This window comes from Prinia subflava, chromosome 2 (genome assembly GCF_021018805.1).
Source record: "Prinia subflava isolate CZ2003 ecotype Zambia chromosome 2, Cam_Psub_1.2, whole genome shotgun sequence".
In the NCBI taxonomy this organism is placed as follows: Eukaryota; Metazoa; Chordata; class Aves; order Passeriformes; family Cisticolidae; genus Prinia; species Prinia subflava.
Genome location: NC_086248.1, coordinates 21,860,182 through 21,883,724, shown reverse-complemented (window position 1 = coordinate 21,883,724; position 23,543 = coordinate 21,860,182). Strand labels below are relative to the sequence as shown.

General features: G+C 35.8%; 1 protein-coding gene across 1 annotated transcript in view; it reads left to right on the top strand.

The window, feature by feature from the left end:
• Positions 1-23,543, top strand: part of CSMD1 (CUB and Sushi multiple domains 1) — a 1,074,318-nt gene that overhangs the window by 834,693 nt on the left and 216,082 nt on the right. The window contains exons 18-21 of the mRNA XM_063389341.1: positions 1,647-1,835; positions 5,546-5,662; positions 7,088-7,303; positions 10,348-10,536. Coding sequence (XP_063245411.1) covers positions 1,647-1,835; positions 5,546-5,662; positions 7,088-7,303; positions 10,348-10,536 — 711 coding nt within the window. The remainder of the gene's footprint in view (positions 1-1,646; positions 1,836-5,545; positions 5,663-7,087; positions 7,304-10,347; positions 10,537-23,543) is intronic.

Sequence of the window (23,543 nt, the reverse complement as noted above, 5' to 3'; positions counted from 1 at the left end):
CTCCCGTCTCCACCAGGGCACAGATCCTGCCAGGAGCCTGCTCCAGTGTGGCCTTCCCACAGGATCACAGCCTCCTTTGAGCATCACAGCCTCCTTTGAGCATCCTTCTGCTCAGAGTGGGGTCCTGCACAGGCTGTAGGTGGATCTCTGATGTGCTGTGGACCTTCTTGGACTGCAGCAGGACAGCTGCCTCACCCCGATCTTCAGGACGGGTTGGAGGGGCTTCCAAACCTTGAGCATCTCCTCCCTCTTCCTCTTCACTGACCTTAGTGTCTCAGAATTTTTGCTCTCACGTTCTCACTGTACTCTATGGCTGCTGGTTTTCTCCAGCAGCTGTTTGTGTCCTTCTTAGTCATGTTATCCCATAGGCTCTACCACCATGCCTGAGGTGTTCAGCTTTTGCCAGCAGCAGGCCCATCCTGATGCCAGATGGGATTGGTTCTGCTGGAAATGTGGCAAGTTTATGGCAACTTCTCACAGAAGCCACTCCTGTAGTCGCCCCTGTCTACTAACTAACACTTGGTCATGCAAGCCTAATACAGGGGTGAGGGTGACGAGTTATTTTAGTTCTTGGTTTTGTTTCTTACCATCCTAGTCTATTTTTAGTTGGCAATAAGTTAAACTATTTTTTCTCAACTGGTTTGACTGTGATGGTGATTATTAAGTGATCTTCTTGTCTTTGTCTTAGCCCTTGAGTTTCTTCATGTTATTATCTACCTTATTCTCTCCCACTGTACTGTGGAAGGGGGCAATGAGAGAACAGCTGAGTGGGGAACTGGAAGTCAGATGAGGTTAATTCACCACACATAGTATCAGAAAATGAAATAAATACCTGTCATCCCAATAGAGAGTCTCTATTTGTTTCTCTCGTGTATACATTATTGCTCATTATATTATTAAATTCTACAATCATTTGCTATCACTAGAAGCACAATGTCTAATGTGCAGTTAATGAGTCTTCATTTGATAATTTCAGGGAGTTTTTTTCAGTGGATGGCTTGAGGTTTATTTGCCAAAAACTATTTAATCTCTCCTGTAAGACATAATTATCAGAGACTCTTTCTGTCAGATAAGAGTTATACAATTATGAAAGCTATATTATTTGTCTTTCTTTTTTTTCACGCATAGGATAATATCTGTAAGAATTTAGTAGTTTGTGAGCTCTTCAAGTGCAGTTTTTTGACATTGCTTCTTGTTGTACCAAATAATTGCAACTATGCAGAGGAAAATTGAGTTTTCCTGCAGTATCAGAAACTGAATAGATTAAATAATCAAATCTGATTTATATACTAGCAAAAATTTTATTCATATGTAGTATCTACATATAGTTTCAGATGTCTAGTACTTTTATTGGTTTGGTGTTTTTAATTGGTTTACAAAATATACCTTAAAGCTCCAGTCTTTTTCTGTTTCATTTGTGCTTCTCTATTCTATGAAACTTAAAATTGGAAAACTGTTCTGTGAGTCAGATAACAGCCAGAGAAAGGGTTTTATATCCCATATCAGTTCTCAGGCAGTGCTAACTAGAATCTTTTGGAGGCTCTTTCTTTCTCCTGTCTTCCTTGTTTTGTGTTTTGTTTGGTTTTTTTCTGTGTTCACTATCTGAAAAAAAAGTAAAAAACGAAAATTAAATCTGTGTGTTTCAGGTGTCACTCTGGAATCAGATTCCTGCCTTGACCCAGGAATTCCTGTGAATGGCCATCGCCATGGGAACAACTTCAATATCCGCTCCACAGTGACCTTCAGCTGTGATCCAGGGTATACACTGAGTGATGAGGAACCTCTCGTATGTGAAAGGAACCATCAGTGGAATCATGCGTTACCCAGCTGTGATGGTAAGTGTCAAGCTCTTCTGATGGCAGCTTTAAAGTCCACAAAAGTTAATCTACTATTTTTCAGAACTAATTAAGCTTCTCATTGCTACTGCATCCCTTCAACTGCAGAAAGATCCACACTTTAAAAATTATTTTATTGTTATTAAAAGCCATACTTTATATCTCTGTATCAGCTTTCAGTGAAGTACTGAAAAAAACCAGGCACATATTCACAAATAGAAACATTCGGATTGTCGCAGGGTGCCACTGTTCAACTGTGAATCAAAATGGTGCCATACAACTAATACTTTCAAAACAAAGCAAATAAACTTAATTTATATGTTAAACTCCAAATACTGCATACTAAAATGATTGCTTAAAATTTATGGTGCTCAATAGATAAAAACAAATAGATAAAACTAAAACAGATAGACCATGATCAGCTAATGTAATTAATTTTTTTAACATATTTTTGTTTTGAAATGTTGGTTAGTTTATTAATTGTTTTGGTGGATATGAAGTATGACACTTTCTAGAGCTTTCACGACACGTTTTTAAAAATACTGAATTACTTCATGGTTTAACCACAGCCAGAAACCAAGCCTCACACAGCTGCTTGCTCACTCCACCAGCACGATCAGGAAGAGAATCAGAAGGCTAAAAGTGATGACATTCCTGGGGTGAAATAAAGACAATTCAGTAACAAAAGCAAAAGCTGTGCGCACAAGCAAAGCAAACCAAGGAATTTATTCACTGCTTCCCAAGGACAGCAGGTATTCAGCCACCTCCAGGGGAGCAGGACCTCATCACATGTGATGGTCAATTAGGATGACAAATATTATCAGTCTGAACTTCTCCATTTTCCTTTTTGCTCCCCACTTTCTATACTGAGTATGATGACATATGGTGAAGGTTATTCTTTGAGTTATCTGCAGTCACCTGTCCCTGCTGTGTCTCCTCCCAGTCTCCCCAACTTCCTCACCAGTGTGAAATGAAAAGCAGAAAAAGTTTTGGTTCTGTGTGAGCCCTGCTCAGCAATAACAAAGGCATCTCTGTATTATCAACCCTGTGCTCAGCACAAATCCAAAACACAGCCCCTTACTGGGAAAAAAATAACTGTACCCCAGCCAAAACCAGCACAACTGTATTCACCAATATTTCCGTGTCCTTTTTTGTAACTGAATTTTTGGCTAAGGTCTGTTTCTGTGAACATCTGAATCAATTTCTTCGTGGAATCCTTGTATATTTGCTACAAAATCCCTTTTATAGAAACCACAGAACAGCAGCAAAGAAAGGTGCTTGCTTTAGTGAATTACTTGCATTTATGTATTTGTAGCTTGCTTTTCAGGTCCAAGGCTTTCATTGATTACAGTGGAATGTCAGAGGGCAAACTTAAATTCAGCAAAGTGTTTTGGTTTCTCACTCTGTTTTAAACTGTTTTGTTAAATCTGAGCACTAGTGTTCTTCTTCTAACTCTCACTACAGCCTTCTGGCCCCGTGCCCAAAACATCCAAACCACAAAAAGGTTATTATAGAAGTTAGCTATGCTAGCATGCAAACTCAGTCGCCGTGGAATCACTGCAACTCACTCCTCCTTTACAAGTACAGATACAAAACATTTTTAGAATTTTTAATTGTTTTTATGGGTTTCTTTCCTTGTTTGCTTTGCCTTGATGGATTGATGAATGCAAAGGAATCTGAAGTTTGAATAGTATTCCCTTCTTTTTCTACTTATTTCATAATAAAATGAATTGATGTATTTTTGAGTCAAAATAGCAGTATTTAACTTTTTAATTTTCATATGACTGCTGAACTTCAGGAAGAGCTAGTTAATTTTCCCTCACTGAAAGAGATTTTTTTTCCCAGGTCCTTCACTCACTTTCATGTGAGTGTATGAGAAAATGTGAAGCCTTTCTGGAGTATGTTCTCTAGGCAAGCAACATACAAGGGTTCAGCATACATTCATTTTCTTCCTTTTTTCCTCACAGATTAAACTCCATTGTATTAACTAGTCTAAAAACATGGAATAGAACCCACACTCTATTTGGTAATCATTCTGTTTGTATATTTGCCTTTTGAGGCTTAACAAGCTGTGACCCAAATTTTTGGAATTTGACAGATTTAACTGAGGTGGAAATGAGCATTTTGCACTCATCTGTAGAGTACTGATGTTCTTAAAATTCGAACTTCAGAAATTAATTTAGCAGAATAAATGCCTAAGGGAAAAAGCATGTTGCTTTGTTTCATGCCAACAGAGAAGAAATAAACCTGTGTACAAATACAAGGTAGTTAAAATTCCCTCTAAGTAATTCCCTCTAATTCTCAAAATATGCTAAGGACAAGGTGGAAAATAATTCTTGTGTGAGACCTAAATTAAAGCACATAAATTCCATATTTTTAATTTTGTTTAAAATATGTAAATGATTTTGAAATATGTAATACCTGCTTTCAGTAATGTTGCACAGTCAAATATTTTTCTTCCTTCTGTGTTGTTTACAGTATAAGAATTTTTAAATGAATGTATGATTTTTCATTTATGGCACTATAAACCTGATGTCTTTAATGCTGTTTTTTATAATTAAATATTAGCAACTATATATTTACTGTGGGTTTAGTCAAATGTGTTTTAATTCATACTTGCATGCAGAAATAACTATATTCAGATAAAACCAGGCTGGAAGCATTTCCTTTTTTTCTACTTACTTATAAGTATATATAATTAACATAAATTTAAAAAAATAAAAAATTTTACAAAAACCTTGGTCTAATAAAAATGAAAAAAGGAACTCAAGCTATAAACCAACTATATGTATATACACCGTGCATCTAAATAAAGGTACTGCAGGTTTATTGAATATTTTGTCATGTGTATTTTCCATCTAGTTAATGGCAAAGTCTATCATTCTATGTGAGGAAGAAGACTAAAAGCATCTGAATGTTTTGTTGCTTTATTGTTTAAATATTTAGTATATTAAAATTTAAATAAAACAACAGCATAAAAACTGGACAGCAAGAGATGAGTGAAAAGCACAGTCATGCTGTATTTATAAGATCTGTGAGCAATTCAGCATGGAAATCTTAAACTTTAATTAATTTGCTATGCAAATTTGAACAGCCTAGTTTAGCAAATTCTACTATGCATAAAATGTTTTCTAGCATAGTTCTCATGTCTTCCAAAATATTCAATTACAAATAAATTACTTATGATGGGACAATCTAAATCTTTGCAAAAAGAGGAATTACACTTTTCTTTTCCCCCTGAGCATCACAGTAATCATCAAACTTTTACTTATTTGAAAAAAATTTGCTTTTTACTTAAGTATTTTTGTTCATTAAAAATGCAGTTGCATGCATGCGTTTCAAAATATTTAGTGAAAGAAAAGCAGCAGCAACATATTCTTTGAGTTACTTCACAAAAAAACCCCCCTTATTTCTTACGTACTACTGCAACAGGAATTAATACTTTCAATAAAAAAACCAAAAACTTATTTTGTATTGTGCTTACTAAAAGCAGAGGCTGTAGATGAAAAATAATCTCCATTTCAAGGACAAGTTTGGAAGGAAACAAATTGTTGCCAGAAATGTTGTGCCTTTGGATTAATTAACTTCTTAGTTTAATCCTTGACTCTATTTTTAAGTGTAGTTAAAAAACTAACTCTCTTTCTTTGTCTCTCTCAAACCCTTTTACAAGATAGGCTTTTTGTGTGACTTTTTTCTTTTTTCCCCTCAAGCTTTATGTGGTGGATATATTCATGGGAGGAGTGGAACTGTTCTTTCGCCAGGTTTTCCTGATTTTTACCCAAACTCTTTAAACTGCACTTGGACTATTGAAGTGTCCCATGGCAAGGGTAAGTATCTAATATGTTTTGCATGTATATAATGTCTGTATAGAAATAAAAAAAAACAAGACACAGATGGCTAAAAAAGAAAATGTCCTTTATGAATGAAACCAGAACTTTCTGCCATTCCTTTGAAGAAGAAGTATAACTTCCCAAAATAAATATCTTCAAAGGTGAGATTTCCAGTTTGTGTTTATTTTTCAAAGGAAGAATTTGTTTTAATAGTTTCCAGAGGCAATGTGTTTCAGTCTTATAAAAACAGAAAAGAGTAGAAGAGGTAAAATATGGGGAAAAGGTTACTACTTGTTAAATAGCTCTAAATTTCTTTCAGTTAAAGGGGCCAGGAACTTGTTGATGGCTATACACTACTGTTAAGCATAAAAGAACAGATCTGATCTGTGTATTGGTATCCTTACATTTCAGACATAAACCATTAGAGCAAAAACTTATATGTATCTTTTTGTTACATATACTGTAGAGTAATATTTGAACGCATAGTTGATCTTGTGATCTTATCCATTAGGGGAATGTGTAAAATAACTTAAGGAAAAAAGCCCAGAGAGTACTAATAACATTACATACCATTAAAGTAAAACATAATAAAAATTTCCTGAGAAGTATATGGGAAGTTTCTGCATTTTAAAATCTTATTAAAGACTGTATTTTTTTGTTTAAAACTCGTAAGACATTTTAAATGTAAAATATATGAGAAAATGTGCTAAGAAGGATGTTTATAACACAGTACATTTATAAATTTATCATATTTATTGTATTTGAAAATTTATTGTATTGGAAAACAAAACTCTAAGTCAAAATTTAATTCATTACTTGATTGGAAGATGGCAAATGAAAAAACAGTCATGTTGTCAGGTAAAGGATGAGTTCCAGAAAATATGAATCTGTATTTATGTAAGACTATACATAAAACTTGTACATGATTTGTCCTTGTATTTGGAAACTTCCCTGAAGTTTAGAATTAAAATCCAGAATTGTGTTGAAGGAAATGCAAAATAAAACACGAATACAAAATTTCAGCCAAGTATCAGCCAAGTATCCTCCTCATGTCTCCCAGTTAATAATGAAATCAAGGTAGATATTATAAGGAAAAGAGACATACAGGAACTTGAATAACATGTAAACTGTACAAATTTGAATTTTCAGAGAGCTGTATAGAAATAGCACTGAATGCCATTGATTCTGTTATGGGAACTATTGATTTAAAGTGAGCTTTAAAGCATCCACATTGCACATATTCAGTTGACCTCATGTGCTTTCTGCAAACTTTATTTTAGGAATTTCAGGTTTTGATTCTAACTTTTTCTCAAAATGTTTCCATGTAACATAAGAATTGCTTTCTGTGTTACCTACATATAAAGGAATAGAAAATCTTGCTATTAAATGCTTTTCTTTCCTCCCTTTTAAATTCTTTTAAAGGTGTACAGCTGGTTTTTCATACGTTTCACCTTGAGAGCTCTCATGACTATTTGCTCATCACTGAAGATGGGAGCTTCACAGAACCAGTGGCCAGATTAACTGGCTCAGTCTTACCTCCTACAATTAAAGCTGGCCTCTTTGGAAATTTTACTGCACAGCTACGATTTATATCTGATTTTTCAATTTCTTACGAAGGTTTCAACATAACATTTTCAGGTAATGAATTCCATTCTGCTAAATATCCTGAAACTGTTCCAGGTGATATTTCACTTGCAGATAACAGAAACATTATGAAACACCATAAAGTAAAAAGAAAAAGAGTTAATCAGAATTGTATAGTCTCTACCATAAAAAAATGGTTAAGGTTTAAAAAGGTGACCAAGAGAATTGAGATGAATGTTGATGATTCGACTATTTTACATTTTCCCTATCCTCACAGAAACATTAAAATTGTTAAAAAAGAAGTCTGGAGGAAAATTAAGGGGAAGAAGTTACAAAGCTAGAAGGTACTGCTTCAGAAGAAAGGAACTAACTTGTTCTAAATTACAGAAACTTTAAAAAAGCAGTGGTATGCTAACTCAGATTCACAAAGGGCTGTTAAACTCAAGACTGATTTTGAAATAGAAAATGTATATATAAAGATAAAACACTTGTTAGCTGTTGATGTATTTCTACAAATTATCTCCTTAAGATTTCCATTAAGATTCCCATTATTACGAAGTAGAATTACAGATGTGCATATGGTCTGAAGGTATCTCACCCCCACAAGAGCTCATCTGTTGTTTGTTAGCTGGTCAGATAACTCAAGCAGGATGAGCTGTCTTATAGTGACATATTTTGGTGCCATAGCCAAATGGGCCAGTAGTCTGGCATCTCCCAATTGCCAATAAACATCTTAATTTTGAAGTGTGATCTGGAAGGTAAGCTGGATTTCTTATTGACAGACACCTCAGAAGCTAGAAAAGCCACACCAAACTTTCATAATTCAGAAATCCTCTATACATGATCCTGAAAATGTGTGGAGTTTCTCCCATGAGTAGTTATGCCTATTTTACAGTTACTCCCCAGGGGTTAAGTGAAGAAATCTGTATACATTATTGTAATTTTGCTGGTAAATTACAGTACTATTTCTTTTGCTAGCTTTAATTATAGGTACCTTGAAATAGTGCACTGTTTTATGCTAGGCTGTAATCTACTAGTAGTTCTTTAGTTGTATACTGTGTAGTAATTCTGATTAGGATCTTTGGTCTGTTATCTCTGTCTGTTTAATAAATAATTATTTTTTATAAATAGACCTGATTTACCATCATTAGAACTTGTGGAGCAGACTAAGTCCTTAAATTTAAGATGCTGCTGAGTTCTGAGGCTAAAGCAGGGCTTGACTGAAGCTCCCACTTGTCCCATGACACATATGCCCTAGTTGAATGAAGCCCTAGTTGAAAAGCACATGCATATGTATATTCTGTGGAAGGAGTACATAAGGAACTCCCATCCAACTCTCCCACATCATTTTTCAAAAACTGAAAGCCAATAAATTTTGTTGAGAATTGTTTACAGATGACCATGCTATTTATGAACAATGTATCTCATTTAGCTTGCTTATTTAAAAAAGGAATAAACTACCTCACCAATTACAGCAATAGTGTTGGATTTATTCCTATTAAATGTGAAAATACATTCATTCTGGATACTTTGGATTCTCCTAAGCAAAGGTCAGCAGTTTTACAAGTTTGAAACGTAAATACAAATATTAATTATTTCTCTGATAAGTTGGTTATCACTAAGTCAAAAGAGTAGAGCATTAGCCAAGTTACAGAAAAAGACACAAAATATTTTGGATGCAAGGGGGAAAAGTGTGCAGTAACAAAAAATATGGATCACAGAACTTGTGGAACACAATTGAAGGTTTATGTCCTATCTACTACTACTACAACATACAGAGCCAGCATATGCCATCATTTATATTAAATACACATTTTGAGAAATATTATGAGGTACATTAACTTTATGAAACAAATAGGTGATTCTGTTTTTGTACTTTCCCCCAATCAGAATATGTTTCTTCTTAGTAAGGAGTGTTTAGTGAGAACACCTGTTTTGAATTCATCAGACATAGAAATTTGTCCTGAAAATTGTGTGTGCCTAAAGGTATGCTACAAGGTATCTCCATGCCTAGCTTGGCCTCTGCAGTATTGAGCAGAGGTAGTATGTCATATGTTTTCTAAACTTACAACATTTACCAGCAGAAACTGATGTAGTTCATAGATTGCCTCTAATATTTAGAACTTTCCTACAAGGCACTTACTAAAGGGAAGGATTTATCTATTTATTTTATTCCATATATCAGCTGTTTAAAGACTCATGCAGAAACTTTGGTTTAGTTGCTTCCTTGACTAAATGGAGTCTCTTCCTCTAAATAGGTAGATTTGACCCTACTTTTTACTGACCTCCAAGGTTAATGTTCTAGAAAACATTTTTTTCTTATCTGTTGCCAGAAGGAATCTCTTGGGTCTTTTGGATCATATTCTGAAGAATATAAAATCAAACTTTTTCCATTAGATGTTAATTGTTCTCTTTCAACATTTCTCAAAGTAGTTGCTAGTGGATATCTAAGGAAAAAAAATTATATGAGTAAATGGGATAAACAGAAAGTGATACTTCCACAGAATGTTCTTTGGAGATGGGGAAATGGGTGGCTGATATTTTTTTCTGAGTTTATTATCTTCCTATATACCCATCCTGATTTTCTCCCTGTTAGTCTATTCTGACTCCTCCTGAATTATTCCTAATGTGTAATTATAAAAGCACACTTTTTGAAAATGTGTTCATATGTCTTTCATTCACCTAACCTTTTGTTTGATTTTTAAATAGATTTTCTTCATTACACAATGATTTCTTTCAACTGTAAGTCTCACTTCTAGAGCTGTTTAGGAGTTCAGATGAAAAGAAACTAGAATTACATACAAAGGAAGTAATTAAACAAAATTAGAGTAAGCCACTTACAGTACAAGCTGATTACGGCTCTTGAAATTAAGTAAATAGATGTAGTGTGGAAAGGACACATTAGAGATATAATTACTGTATATACAGGCATAATAGATGTATAGAAACAGTATTGGGTTTTAGTGGAGAACACAGCTCTGGAATACATGTTTTCCAGCTGTTCCATGCTCACACACTGCAGGCAATTTGGTAAGTTTGCTTTTTTCCACGTGGACAACTTGTCCTGATAATAATATATTATGTTTTATTGTCTGCAGAATATGATCTGGAGCCATGTGATGATCCTGGTGTTCCTGCCTTCAGCAGGCGGATTGGTTTTCACTTTGGGGTTGGCGATTCCTTGATCTTTTCTTGTTTCCCTGGATACCGCCTGGAAGGTGCCAACAGACTCACGTGCCTGGGAGGTGGTCGGCGTGTGTGGAGTGCACCTCTGCCAAGGTGTGTGGGTAGGTGGTCACATGCTTTCATTTCATTCATCAAGTCCTTAATAGCACATGGCACGTGTCAGAAAACCGGGCAGGGAACAAATGCTTGGGTTGAAACAGCTGATCCCCAAGCTGTAAAGCCTTTAAAGTCAGTGCAAGATACAAGTAATGCATGTTGCTTTTATTTAGAGAACAAAAATATAGAGAATAAGTAGAATTATGCCAGCAAATAAAATCAAAATATCGTGTGAGATAAAATGTAAAAGAAATTATTAAACTTTATGTTTGGCACGGTTAAGTTATAAATGTCACACTTTGTCTTTTGGGGTAGAGAAAAGATATTTAGAGCTTTTACGTAAAAATACCCTACTTTAGAGCTCTGTAGCTGATTTCAAGGGTCTTTTTCTCATATTGTGTTGATTTTCTTGTAATTCTAAACTTTTTGGGATTTTTACAGTTTGTAAACTGCATCACAGGGTTTTTAAACTTTATTTTTTAAATTAGTGTGCTATTGTTAGACATCAGTAGCTACAAACTCAAATTCAGCAAACAGTTCTTTTCTTGGAAAAGCTTTAGGACTGTATATTATGAAATGTGTGCAGTTGCTGTACTTGTGAGATGGTTTTATCTCCATGTCAAGTGAATCTTATCACCTGCTATTGACATAATGCTTCTGAAAAGCCAAATACTTCCACACACCTCTATATGGATTTCCTTAAGAGCGTTCTTGTTTTAAATAAGATTTTATTTCATGAAGGGAGAAACTCAGCTTCAGCTTCTTTATTTTATTTATTTTAAAAAGATGAATCTTGATATCTGAAAAAGTCATCTACATTGTATATGCATGCAAGATACATAGAAAAACATAAAGTATCTCAAATTTTGTTTTAAAATGGAGTTATTTAACCCATGATAAAAGGATGTTACAGGTGAGAGAGAAACAAAAATAATATGGAGTTTGCCATTTATTTGGAAATTCTAGATTTAAGTCTTAATCTATTTGCAGCCCTGGGATATTTGCTTGGTTTGGGTTGTTTGTTCATTTGTTTTGTTTGGGGTTTCTCTCTTTCTAGGGCGCTTCTCTATATTCCACTTAAATATTTAGTTTATTTTAGATATCATAAAATTTTAGTCATCTGCAGAAATATTGTTATCATGTGCTGAAGAGACATTTTATGTTTTTGTAAATTTTATTAACTTTTAGAAAGCCTTTCCTAAAGATCTATAGTAATAAGAGACTCATGCCTGATATCTTGAAAACACTCATTTAGTTATCCTTGTATTGTGAATGGCATGTTAAAAAGCTGCAAAGATCATCAAAGTATCAATAATTATCTTAATGAAATATCAGCCATTGAGTTAGCTCTGAATTTATAGGCCTAATATAACCACTTGCTGTGCTGGACACAGATATGCCTGTATGTTCTCCCAAGCATGATTTAGTGATACACATCTAATCCTGTGTATATGTGATATGTCTGCCATTCATATTGAAATGGTATTTTATTTACAGAGAGCCCAACCCTTCGTTTTTGTTCTTATATTTAGTTTTGAGTAAATTTTTCAGCTGGCCCTGAGACACTTATGTCACTAAATCCATCTGAGATCTCACTTTTTAACTGATTAGTAAAACCTTTTATAAAATACACGAAGACAAGTGGAACTTCTCTAAAATAAGATAATCTAAATAACTCCTTTAACTCAACCTATGTCTTCATTGGATCTCTTGTAGTGTAGCAAGCTAAAAATATATATAATGCAACTAAGACAAATGCAAGGAAAGAAACTTTGCTAGGCAGCTGAGTGAAACTGAAGGAAAGACTTACTCAACGCTCGTCATAGCTGCTTTCATAAGTGATATGTTTCACAACACTGAGAGGATTTACAGGAGTCCCTTTTCTTGTTGCCATGGCACCTAAGACATTAGGGGTGAAGATATCCTCTTACCCTGAAAAGGAGTTCACACAAAGACGTCTTTCTCAGAAAAGTGAAAAGCAATGGCTTGTCCAGAAATCTGCTGGATTTGGAATGTACATTCAGAATTAAAACTAGTCTCAGTTCAGTGGCACAAATCCATAAATACATTACTGGGTGTAGTAGCTTCTTGATTATTACTTCCTAATTGTCATTTCTACAGTGATCAAACTCTTGTACATGATATATACACATCAACAATCATTTTTGAGTCCTTCTGTGACACATGGTAATACAGTCTTTCGTGAATCTTTTAATCAGATTCAGGATGAAAGCTCTTCAAATTTAATTGTATTTAAGTTATAAACTAAACATTCATGCAAGCACACGCTGATTTGTATCACAGAAGTTGTATTCAGTTTCATCTGCTGTTGAAAAAACCAACAAACCAGCAGGGTTTCCAAAGGTCTTATCCTTCTCCATCCAAGTAAATAATTTCAAGGCCTTCCTCTAGGGTTACCTCAAACATGCTGTGCAGTTCTCCTCATCAGGGAACTATTTGTGCCTTTCCACCCTTTCATCTTCCTTGAACTGTTATTTTCCAGGTAAAGGAAAAACAGAGCTTGGGAGGTCTAGTTAGCCTAACATCATGAGGCTGCTATTCTTAATTTAAGACCTTGAGTCCTGTATGAACAACATACTTTATCATGACTTTCAGTGGCCTTCTCCCCATGCTGTGCAGGTAGACGGTCTCTCCCTGGATTTCTTTGTCTGATTGCCTGGGAGTTGGTTGGCTCTCAAAATAAAGCAGCATACCCTCTTTTTCCATAAGAACCCTCCTTTTCACAACAAAACACACCACCAAATCTACCTGCAAAATCAGATTCATATTCATAAACAGGTGGACTGGCAAATCTTATTTTCTTATGTCAGTTGTTCACTCTTTTGTATTTTCAGTTAGAATGATTTTGTGTAGCTCAGCTATGCACTTGAAGTTGTTTTGCATATTATTCCACCTGACCCCAAAGTTTTGAAGAGTCTAGACAGAGTTTCCCTTTGAGTTGCCACTCCATTTCTAAATGTGTCCTCCTGTTGGATCTGTCCCTTGACTAGAAAGCAATTTGTGCCCACAGCCACCTACTTGCTACTATTTGAGGAAAAGGGCTTTAGTGATAAAAAGTGTGCAGATCAGCACTTACAGATGACTCCCTTTGCACTGTTTAAGGAACACTTATAATTACCCAAGGTAGTGTCAAATTTCCCCCATCTCAGAAGACTAAACTTTTTCTTTTTTTTGTTCTTTAGAGGGGTACTTTTCCTATAGAAGCAAATCCCTTTCCTGTCTAGTGAATTTTCTGTTTACATTGACGTGTTTTGGCTTTTCAAGAACAACCTGTCCCTCTACGTCTATACGCCAAGTGTGGGAACACTGGGACTGCCAATCTCCTCACAGAGAATTTCTCATTCTTGAATTGTTTATAAGAAGGTAGTGGGGTCATCCATAAAAAAAAATTCTCATTTCCTCTAAGAGCTTTCTCAAAACACTCAAATAACAATGGTGGTTTCCCTGACAATTTTCCTAGTAGCTGATAAGTGCAGATGAGACAGTCTGCTCTTTTTTACACAAGACTTCTGCTTCCCATCTTTCCAGACATGGTAACTGCATTTGGGAGAACTGTCACACGATTTTTATTGAACTAGTGACTCACTGCAGCACGTATGCTATGGTTAGGCTTTTCTGCAGTTTCCCACAGTATAAAGGACATAGACAGTAGTTTGAATGAGAAAAAGTCAGTCTACCTGTATATAGCTGTTTGTGGTGGTAAGTTGTCTCAATGTACATTCACAGTTTTCTTTTTACCCCTCTCCTTGAAATTCACTGTAACTGAGAGGAATGTGACATTTAGGGGAACTCTGCTACTTTTCTATTTTGCACAATGCGCAGAATTGAGTAATGAGCACATGTCTGTAGACAATGTCAAGAGAAAAATATCTTTCTAGCAATACTGACACATGGCTACCCAGAAGATAAACATGCAGAATAGCTTGAAAAGAAATGTCACTAGCCCATATCTTTTGATTTGGGAGTATTGATGTAAATATCTGGGTTTTAACTGTTCTGAAATAACTTGTGACCTGTAAGGATGTTAACCTTATCATCTGGTATGCTACTGTAATTGGTATGTTTGACTGTGTGTGATGGTTTAATTTTCCAGATCTACTTCTGGATAATTTACTTATCATTTAAAATTATAGGGTTTGTATTGTGCGTGTGGGCGAAGAACAAGCTACTGGAGTACAGACAAGGTTCTCCTGAATATCTTTTGTCTAGCTGAGATTTGCAACCAGAAAACAGCTTTTGTCCCCTTCTTTTGTTTACATTTTATCCAGTGATATTATTTGTTATTTTGTTGTTATTATTGCTTTAATTATTATTCCAGTGTTTTCCAGAAAAAAAACATTCCAAAGCATGCATTTTGTTAGTAATTGTGGTTATGATGGGTTACTGACACTATATATATATTCTTCTACATATATAATTTATTTCCATTATGTCATTTGCTTTTCATAGTCACAAATGTTGTCTATACCTTTAAAAATACATACCTTTATACTTATTTCATGACTGTGAAGACAAAACTGTCTGACAGTGGATGCTTATTCTTACCACCTTTTCCTTCCAGCAATAACTCTTTTTTCCTCTACCTATAATTACACAGTTCTATTATAGTTTCACTTACATTTCACAGTTGACTACTTTTTCCTGAGGACAAACCCCAGCTTTTAGTGAGCAGTCCCCCTAGAGTACAGACCCAAGAGTGAATCTTCAAGGCAGTCATGCACCTCTGCCTATCCACAAACCTGTGTGAATCTCAGAAGCTCAGTGACCAGTGGTGTCCAGACATGAGATGGAACAACTTCTTATTAAAGTCTATTGAAGTCCCTGATTCTGAGGCTCATGTTGACGTAAAAAGACTGTCACAATCAGGTCTCTGATGTTATCATATTGTCATCACTAACCTTTTAAATGGATCCACATGCTATTTCCAGGAAATCTGTTACTAAGGCAGATTTTCTAAATCTCATTTAACAACCCAAGACTATGCTTTTAATCATACTTTTCTTACTTTAGAGTTTGCTTGAAGTCAAACTATTCAGGATCTCTCTAATACTTTGTATTGAAGTTGTGTTAACTGTTAGAAAATGAATTGAAAGACTCATAGGTTAAGAGAGGCATTCCTAAAAAAAACCAAACAAACTGGTGAACCAGAAGACCATGAAAACAAAATGAAAAAAAAAAAAAAAAAAAAAAAGTTCAAAAAAAGAACCTCTAGTTCATTAGAGGTCATAAAAATGACAGAAAGCTTCCATTTGCAAGGGTAAGAGAGACTTTTCTGTCATCTAGGAAGGATATAAAGGAGTTGTTTCAACTTACAACAATTGTTTTGAGTCTGATGAAAAAAGAAAAGAGAAAAGAGAAGAGAAGAGAAGAGAAGAGAAGAGAAGAGAAGAGAAGAGAAGAGAAGAGAAGAGAAGAGAAGAGAAGAGAAGAGAAGAGAAGAGAAGAGAAGAGAAGAGAAGAGAAGAGAAGAGAAGAGAAGAAAAGAAAAGAAAAGAAAAGAAAAGAAAAGAAAAGAAAAGAAAAGAAAAGAAAAGAAAAGAAAAGAAAAGAAAAGAAAAGAAAAGAAAAGAAAAGAAAAGAAAAGAAAAGAAAAGAAAAGAAAAGAAAAGAGAAAAGATACATTCTTGGACAAATAACATGAAGTAGCATCTACAATGTTCTGAAATGATATAAAATTAAGAGGTTGTTTTCATATTAAAACAGATTTAAATCACTTGCTATATAGCTTAAACTAGCATATAGTAAACAGAATTTGTTCTCTAAATATCAGCTGCTTACATGGATACAATTTAGATTTTTCACTTTCACATCTGCTGACTATGTAAGTCTGCCAAAACACAGCATTCAAAGACAAGGTCCTTAAATTCATCTTCTCTATAAAGGAAAAATACCTACATGGTTACCTGTGTCTTCTCAGACTTGGTGAGGAGTGGGGTATGTGCAAAAGCAGAAGTGTTTAACAGAACAAGGTACCTATGAGTATGCACATTTCCAGAGGTGGCCAAGGTGTAGGGTCTGAGGCAGAGAAGGGAGTTTAGACCCCAGTGTCAGATGCATGCATCTGATACACACTTATCTCCTTGGCACTTTTTCAAATGTGACTTTATCATTTGCAGTAATCCTCTAAAAAGGTGAGGAAAAGGTGAGCTTTTGAGTTTTGCTATTCCTTTATATGATGCACTGGGATATACTGATGAAATTCTGAAAGAGAGGAGACATTTCATTCTTTCCTTCCCACTTGACAAAGGTATGCTCTTGACTGATTATAGAGGGCAAGGCATAAAAACCAGAGTGGAGATCCTGTTACAGTGAATTGCCAAGTACAGAGCTCAGATATAGGTGCCTTCTCTTTTCAAAAGACTTTAATTTCATCAGGAGGAGATGAGCCATATTTGACTCCTCTTGGGTGTAATTCCTTTTAAATCTATCACTAATCTGCAGAGGGTTAATGTCGTTCACCCCATTAACCCTCTCTGAGAGTCAGCTTGGCTTTCTTCCAGGGAAATCCTTTCAAAAGGCCCAGGTTAGACCACAAAACCTTTCATCATCTCTCATGTACCCAGGTCATACTGAGGGGAAAAAAATATCAGTATAATTTCAGAAAAAGCAGACAGTCACCATTTGACTTGCTCTTGGTAGTTACACCCTTCAGTAACCCATTGGGAGTCAATGTCCTTCTCCTCACAACCCTCTCTGAGGTTGAGTTTCTCCCACAGAAAACCTTTGAGCAGGTCCAAGTCACACCAGAAAACCCTAAATATCTTTGTACTACACTGATCACTCCACCATATCCAATGGATCCTCTCTGATGTTAAAATTATGGTCTGGCTAGTGGGTTTAGGGGAAGGTAATTTGCCTCTGTGTGGTGTGTGAGAGAAACAGCAAGAATTCTTAAGATTAGAGTGAAACAACACTAAATTGCCAGGAGATATATATATATATATATATATATATATATATATATATATATATATATATATATATATATATATTATCTATCTATCTATCTATCTATGGGGGGGGCACATTTATTTTAGAACAGTTTGGTTGCAATGGCAAAAAGGTATGTGGCCACTGTTGTTATAATCTATGGAAATGTAAAAAGCATCATTTGAGAAAATATATAAGGAAAAGAAGAGAAAGAAAGGATAAAAGTAGATAGTGGAGAGAAAAGATATCACTGGACGAGGATTCAGCTATGAAACTGCTGCAACTTGGATGTCTACTGCTCAAAGTGTGGTTGTGGTCTTCATCCACTGAGGGTGGGGGAAGCACCCACAACATAAAATTCCGTGGGTCTTTGATGGTTTATGACATTCATGACATTTTCTAATGTTTCTCAGCATGGTGTAGCCAGTCATGCCTTATCAGAAGGGATGAATACCTGTCCCGATTGTCCTGATAACTTCCCTGTGAATGAAGTTTTACATCTGAGCCAGTTGCCTCTTCCCTTATCTGGCTTCCCTTATCAGCTTGTTGCTAAACAAAGGGCGGTTTGCAGTGGCCATCCTCTGGCAATGGGTGCTCACCCTCTCTGCACCAGGGCTGCTCTTACAGAGATCAGAGGTTTCACCACCACACATCCCAAATGCCTCCTCCTCCCTTCATTTGAGGGGGTGCAAGCATGGTCTCAGCAAAACACCCTGCTGCTTTTGCAAATAAATGATTGTTTGAGTTATTCACCCTTAACATTCCAGTCTCATAAGAGGGAAGAAAAATTTGAATTTGTTCAACTCTCCTTTATGTGATTATCTCAACAATTATATTGATTTGCAAGCTGCTTCTGTCTACTTGTCTGCACTTTTCCTGCTCACGATCTCTTTAAGAAACTGTAATTTTACCTGTGTATGACATACAATGAAAATACTATTTGTGTGCACTACACAGTGTACACTATATTCAGCTCAAACTAGCCTTTCCTGGTAAGGATTGAAGAGAGTTCAAAGACAACACTTCAAAGAATAGACTCAGTTTTGAGTGCTGGGTCTTTTTTTGTTTGGTTTGGGTTTTAACCTGCATTATTTCCTGTCCCCCATGAGTCATTTCAACTGGATGGAATTCCTAAGTGGTAAAGCTGAAAAGAAAGTGCTCCTATATATTTTAATTTCATATTTAAGTGGTGTTGCTCCTTTCTTAAATTTCATATGGCACTTGACTTTTTATAGTGCATTAATAATAGTACTTGAGTAAAATCTTCACTGAGGTATTGCTCACTGGTATTCATATTAGTATCACATTAATTTATCATATTCAGTTGTTATATTAAATACTACTTGAATAATTGGTAGGGTGCTACAATAAAATGCTGATACCATTTAATAAGCTGTTTCTTTTTAATAGTATTCATTGCAAAGTCATCCATTGTAATTAATATACTCTGTCATGTTGTAGCATTGAGTTAATTTCCCCTGAGACTGAAACAAGTGGGGACCCTTTAGTGTGAATGGCATTGGAGAGTTCTGTGAGACCCTTGAGATCTGACATTCATTGTTTTCTTTAAAGTCTCTGTAGCATAAAATCTGTATTTGAGTTTACCTCTAAGAAGTCAAACTAAGTCTGAAAATTACTGTTCATTTTAGCTAGAGTTTAGGCAGAGAGAGCTCTCATTTAAGAGCTGCTCATGAACCAGAAATCTTATATAACATCCGGAGCTGAGTCTTTTAATCTTCAGATAGAAATAAGGATGTTCATGCATTCAGGATCCACTGTATTTTGGAATTCTTTTTTTTAAATGCAATAATATTTAAATTGTTCTGTCTATAGGCTCTTCTCCATTTTATACAATGTATTTAATTGATTATTATTTGATTTTTTGATAATTTCTCCTACTTTATCTTAAAATATTGCATTTTATAAATACAATCAAAAGGGAGTATTGTTTATTCTTTTTTTACTTACAGTTTTTTGACTGAATATTGAAGATTTGCTTGAGTTAGTCTTGGAGTCTCACTGTGTCTGAATCTTTAATATATGGTGCCATATAATAATTATGAGTTTGAGTTGTCTCTGTCTGAAAACTGAAACTTTAATATTCAGGAATCACTACAGATTTAATTTGGTACTCCATGGGCACTCTGATTTTATTTTCAGAATGGAAAGGGGTGAATTTTATGAGACCTCAATTACCTTTGTCTGAGCCCTGGTATGAAATATTAGTCACATACAGTTAGAATGAATAAGAATTGACTCAAGTAATCCTTTTACCTTCTTTCTGTGGTTTAAAGTTATGTCTGCTGTGTGTTGTTTCCTACTAAGACAAATAAAGTAAGGGTGTTATGTCCAGAGCTTATTAACAGATGATACTAGAAGGAGTAGACAAAAATGCCAAAATAATTGAAACACAAAAAATGCCCATACCTTGGTTTGTGCAAATAATCCCCTGAGGCCAATTAACATCATAGGATTTGTTTTGAGAATGTGAATAGTGCCTTTTTTCAGTGGCATATGGACTGAGCAATTAATTAAGCAAACCACAGAAAAGGATTTGCCTGCTGTCTAGGCCTTCCTTTCCTGCTGCATTATTCTGTGCATTTGAATGGTACAAAAACTACAGAACAGGAGGTTTGTTTTCAGCAAAGCATTTCAATAGGTTTTTCACTGAGGCATTCTAACCTCACCGCCATCATACGGGTATTGCTTAAAGAATATTAAGAGAGGCTGACATGAAGATGCTTTAGTAGTGCAGTCCACAGCCGATGACCTAACTTTACTTGAAACCTATCTCAGAGAAGCAAACAAACAGAAGAGAGAGAAAAAACAGGGAATGCCACTCGCCAGGGACCAGCTGGTAAGAGGAAGGAAAGGATCCTCAGACAAAAAATTCTCTTCAGTAAAGGTAGTGGTGACAGTAATAATGATAATAGTCATGAGAAAAAAGTCAATATTTTCTTGCTTGCTCCCTGGTACAGTTATATTTTTCATGCAGACCTTCTCAAGATCCTCATTGGTAGCTTATTATTCTGTTTACATCAACTGGATCAAGTGTGGATGTTGCAGACTAAATAGTATTCAACACGATATATTTGTGCATATATTTTCTTATGTAATATTTATTGTGCATTAAAATATTAATTAACTGCTCATTGTCTACAAGGTTCTATTCAAGTATGAAGTTACAGGCTGAATACTACCAGGTCTGGAGTGATGTGATTTCTGTGTAGAGTTACAGGCTAAAATTACAAGGCAAAAGAATGAGAAGTGGGATGAGAACAGCGTGATTTAAAAATTGATGGCAATCACTTTTTAAGGAAACCCAGTGTAACATTGTTTCTGAATTCAGTAGAGCCAGGTGAGAACAACAGCACTTGTGAAACCAGGGTGAAGGTAATGCTGCAGCCACCTGGCAGTGTGTAGATGAAAAGTTACAGGTGCACCCTCAAGGGGAGGGCAGGCTGCAGAATTGGAGATGAGGGACAATACAGACTCAGACATTATGCAGTGGAAACTCCACGTGCACCTCAGTTTGATGCAGCGTTCCAGTTAACAGGAAGCTTCAGCTCCTAGCACTGTATTAGAGTTTGTGCATGAATCCATGCTTAAGTCCAGTCATGTGCTGTGTCTGCCCTGCAGAAGTCATATGCTCATCTTCAGAGACTCCTCACTGACTGTGGGGGAACCCTAAGTTTTTGCAATTATTTGAAGGCAGAGCATAGGATGCTTTATCCGTGATCCCCTTTGCTCATTTATTAATGTTGCATAATCATTCTACCGGATAATAATATTGTCCCACAGAAACATAAAGAATATCTGAGCTCAGCTTCTCCTCATACTTCATGAACTGCTGCACAATTTTGTAAATACAGCAAAGGTATTCTGCAATCAGTCGAGTGCTTTGTGTCAGAGAAGCCTTTAAACTGACAACATACTACTTTTATTTGATCTCTGTTTTGGAGATCTGCTTAAAATTCTGTCCAACCTTTTATCAAGATGTATGGAAGAAAAAGTAATAAAGTAAACTTTTCCATTAAACAACGTTATTGTTATATCTTACATGAACTGTTTTTCAAAGCATTTCAAAAATCCCTGAATTTTGTTTGTTTTATAGTTTGTGCTCATATTCAGGAAGTGTTTGATGAACTTCAAAAGATCTACCCTCTGCAGTTTCCTTTTATCCAATTTCAAGTGAGACAATGAAAGAAAGAAAGAAGTTACTTATTTAGATAGAATTTAAATGACTTTATTAAGCAAAAGAACAAAGAATGGGGTCAAGTATTTGTTCCAGACAGTTTACTATCTCTGAAAGGGAATAAAAGAACAGTTTGATAAAGGAGCATTTTTTAGTCTCCAGCAATTCTTACCAAGGTTATAACAAACAACTTGGAAATTGTCCTGAAATTAAAGCACGTAGTTCCTCCTCTAAAATCTTTTATGTGTGGAAACATACAGTCAATGTGAATCTACCTTTTGAATTTTAAGGTGGAAACTTCTGATTTTTTAATAAATAAATAAACTTTTAAAAGCACAAAAGATTTGAATGTTATAATTGTAAATTAAATTAATTTGCTTTTGTATGCTTTCCAACTTTTGAAACATACAGGCAGTACCGTACAGGGTTTTTTTCTTTATAAAGGGGATGTGTTCAAGGACCTTGTCTTTTGAATGCTGTATTTTGGCAGACTTGCATAGTTTGGCAGATTTTGGAGGTGAAGAATCTGAATTGGATCCATGTAAGCAGTAGATATTTACAGAGAAAATTTTATTTACTATGTGCTAGTTTAAACTATGTAACAAGTGATTTAGATGTGTTTTAATATGAAAACAACCTTTTAATTTTACAGATCTTGTTGGAACACTGTAGGTGCTATTTCAATTTTTCCTTCCTTCCTTCCTTCCTTCCTTCCTTCCTTCCTTCCTTCCTTCCTTCCTTCCTTCCTTCCTTCCTTCCTTCCTTCCTTCCTTCCTTCCTTCCTTCCTTCCTTCCTTCCTTCCTTCCTTCCTTCCTTCCTTCCTTCCTTCCTTCCTTCCTTCCTTCCTGCCTTCCTGCCTTCCTGCCTTCCTGCCTTCCTGCCTTCCTGCCTTCCTGCCTTCCTGCCTTCCTGCCTTCCGCCCTTCCTTCCGCCCTTCCTTCCGCCCTTCCTTCCGCCCTTCCTTCCGCCCTTCCTTCCTTCCTTCCTTCCGCCCTTCCTTCCTTCCTTCCGCCCTTCCTTCCTTCCGCCCTTCCTTCCTTCCGCCCTTCCGCCCTTCTGCCCTTCCTTCCTTCCTTCTGCCCTTCCTTCCTTCTGCCCTTCCTTCCTTCTGCCCTTCCTTCCTTCCTTCTGCCCTTCCGCCCTTCCTTCCTTCCTTCCTTCTGCCCTTCCGCCCTTCCTTCCGCCCTTCCTTCCGCCCTTCCTTCCTTCCTTCCTTCCGCCCTTCCTTCCGCCCTTCCTTCCTTCCTTCCGCCCTTCCTTCCTTCCTTCCGCCCTTCCTTCCGCCCTTCCTTCCGCCCTTCCTTCTGCCCTTCTTTCCACCCTTCCTTCCCTCCCTCCCTCTACCCCTTGAACTCAAAACATTTTAATCTACACAGTGGATTTAGGTGTCACTGACCATATTGATAGTAAAAAACCTAGAACTTTGAATCAGTGTATTTTGTATTTTGAAAAGTGAAATAGATTGATGCAGAAACAAAGGATAGGGAGACAACCAAAATAGAGAAGGGATCTCTATTACATCCTAATATGTATTTCAGTGCTACATCTTTTTACTTTTTGTAGCAATTTTTAGGTATTATATGCAGATTTTAAGTTCTTTACTTGTACCTACACTATACTAAGCAAAGCATATCACATAGAGAGCATTGTGAAATATATTCATATTCTTTAATAGCTACAGCTTGAGGAGCTAGTCTTGAAAATACTATTTACATAGAGCATCTTCAATGGGTATATTATAGATTACCTGTTCACCTAAATTCACCCTGGTATTTCCAACACAAAGTTTTGGATCAAAATATGGAGACAGAATATCAACAGTAATTAATTTAAGATTAATAAAGATTATTTCTCCTGGCAAATTC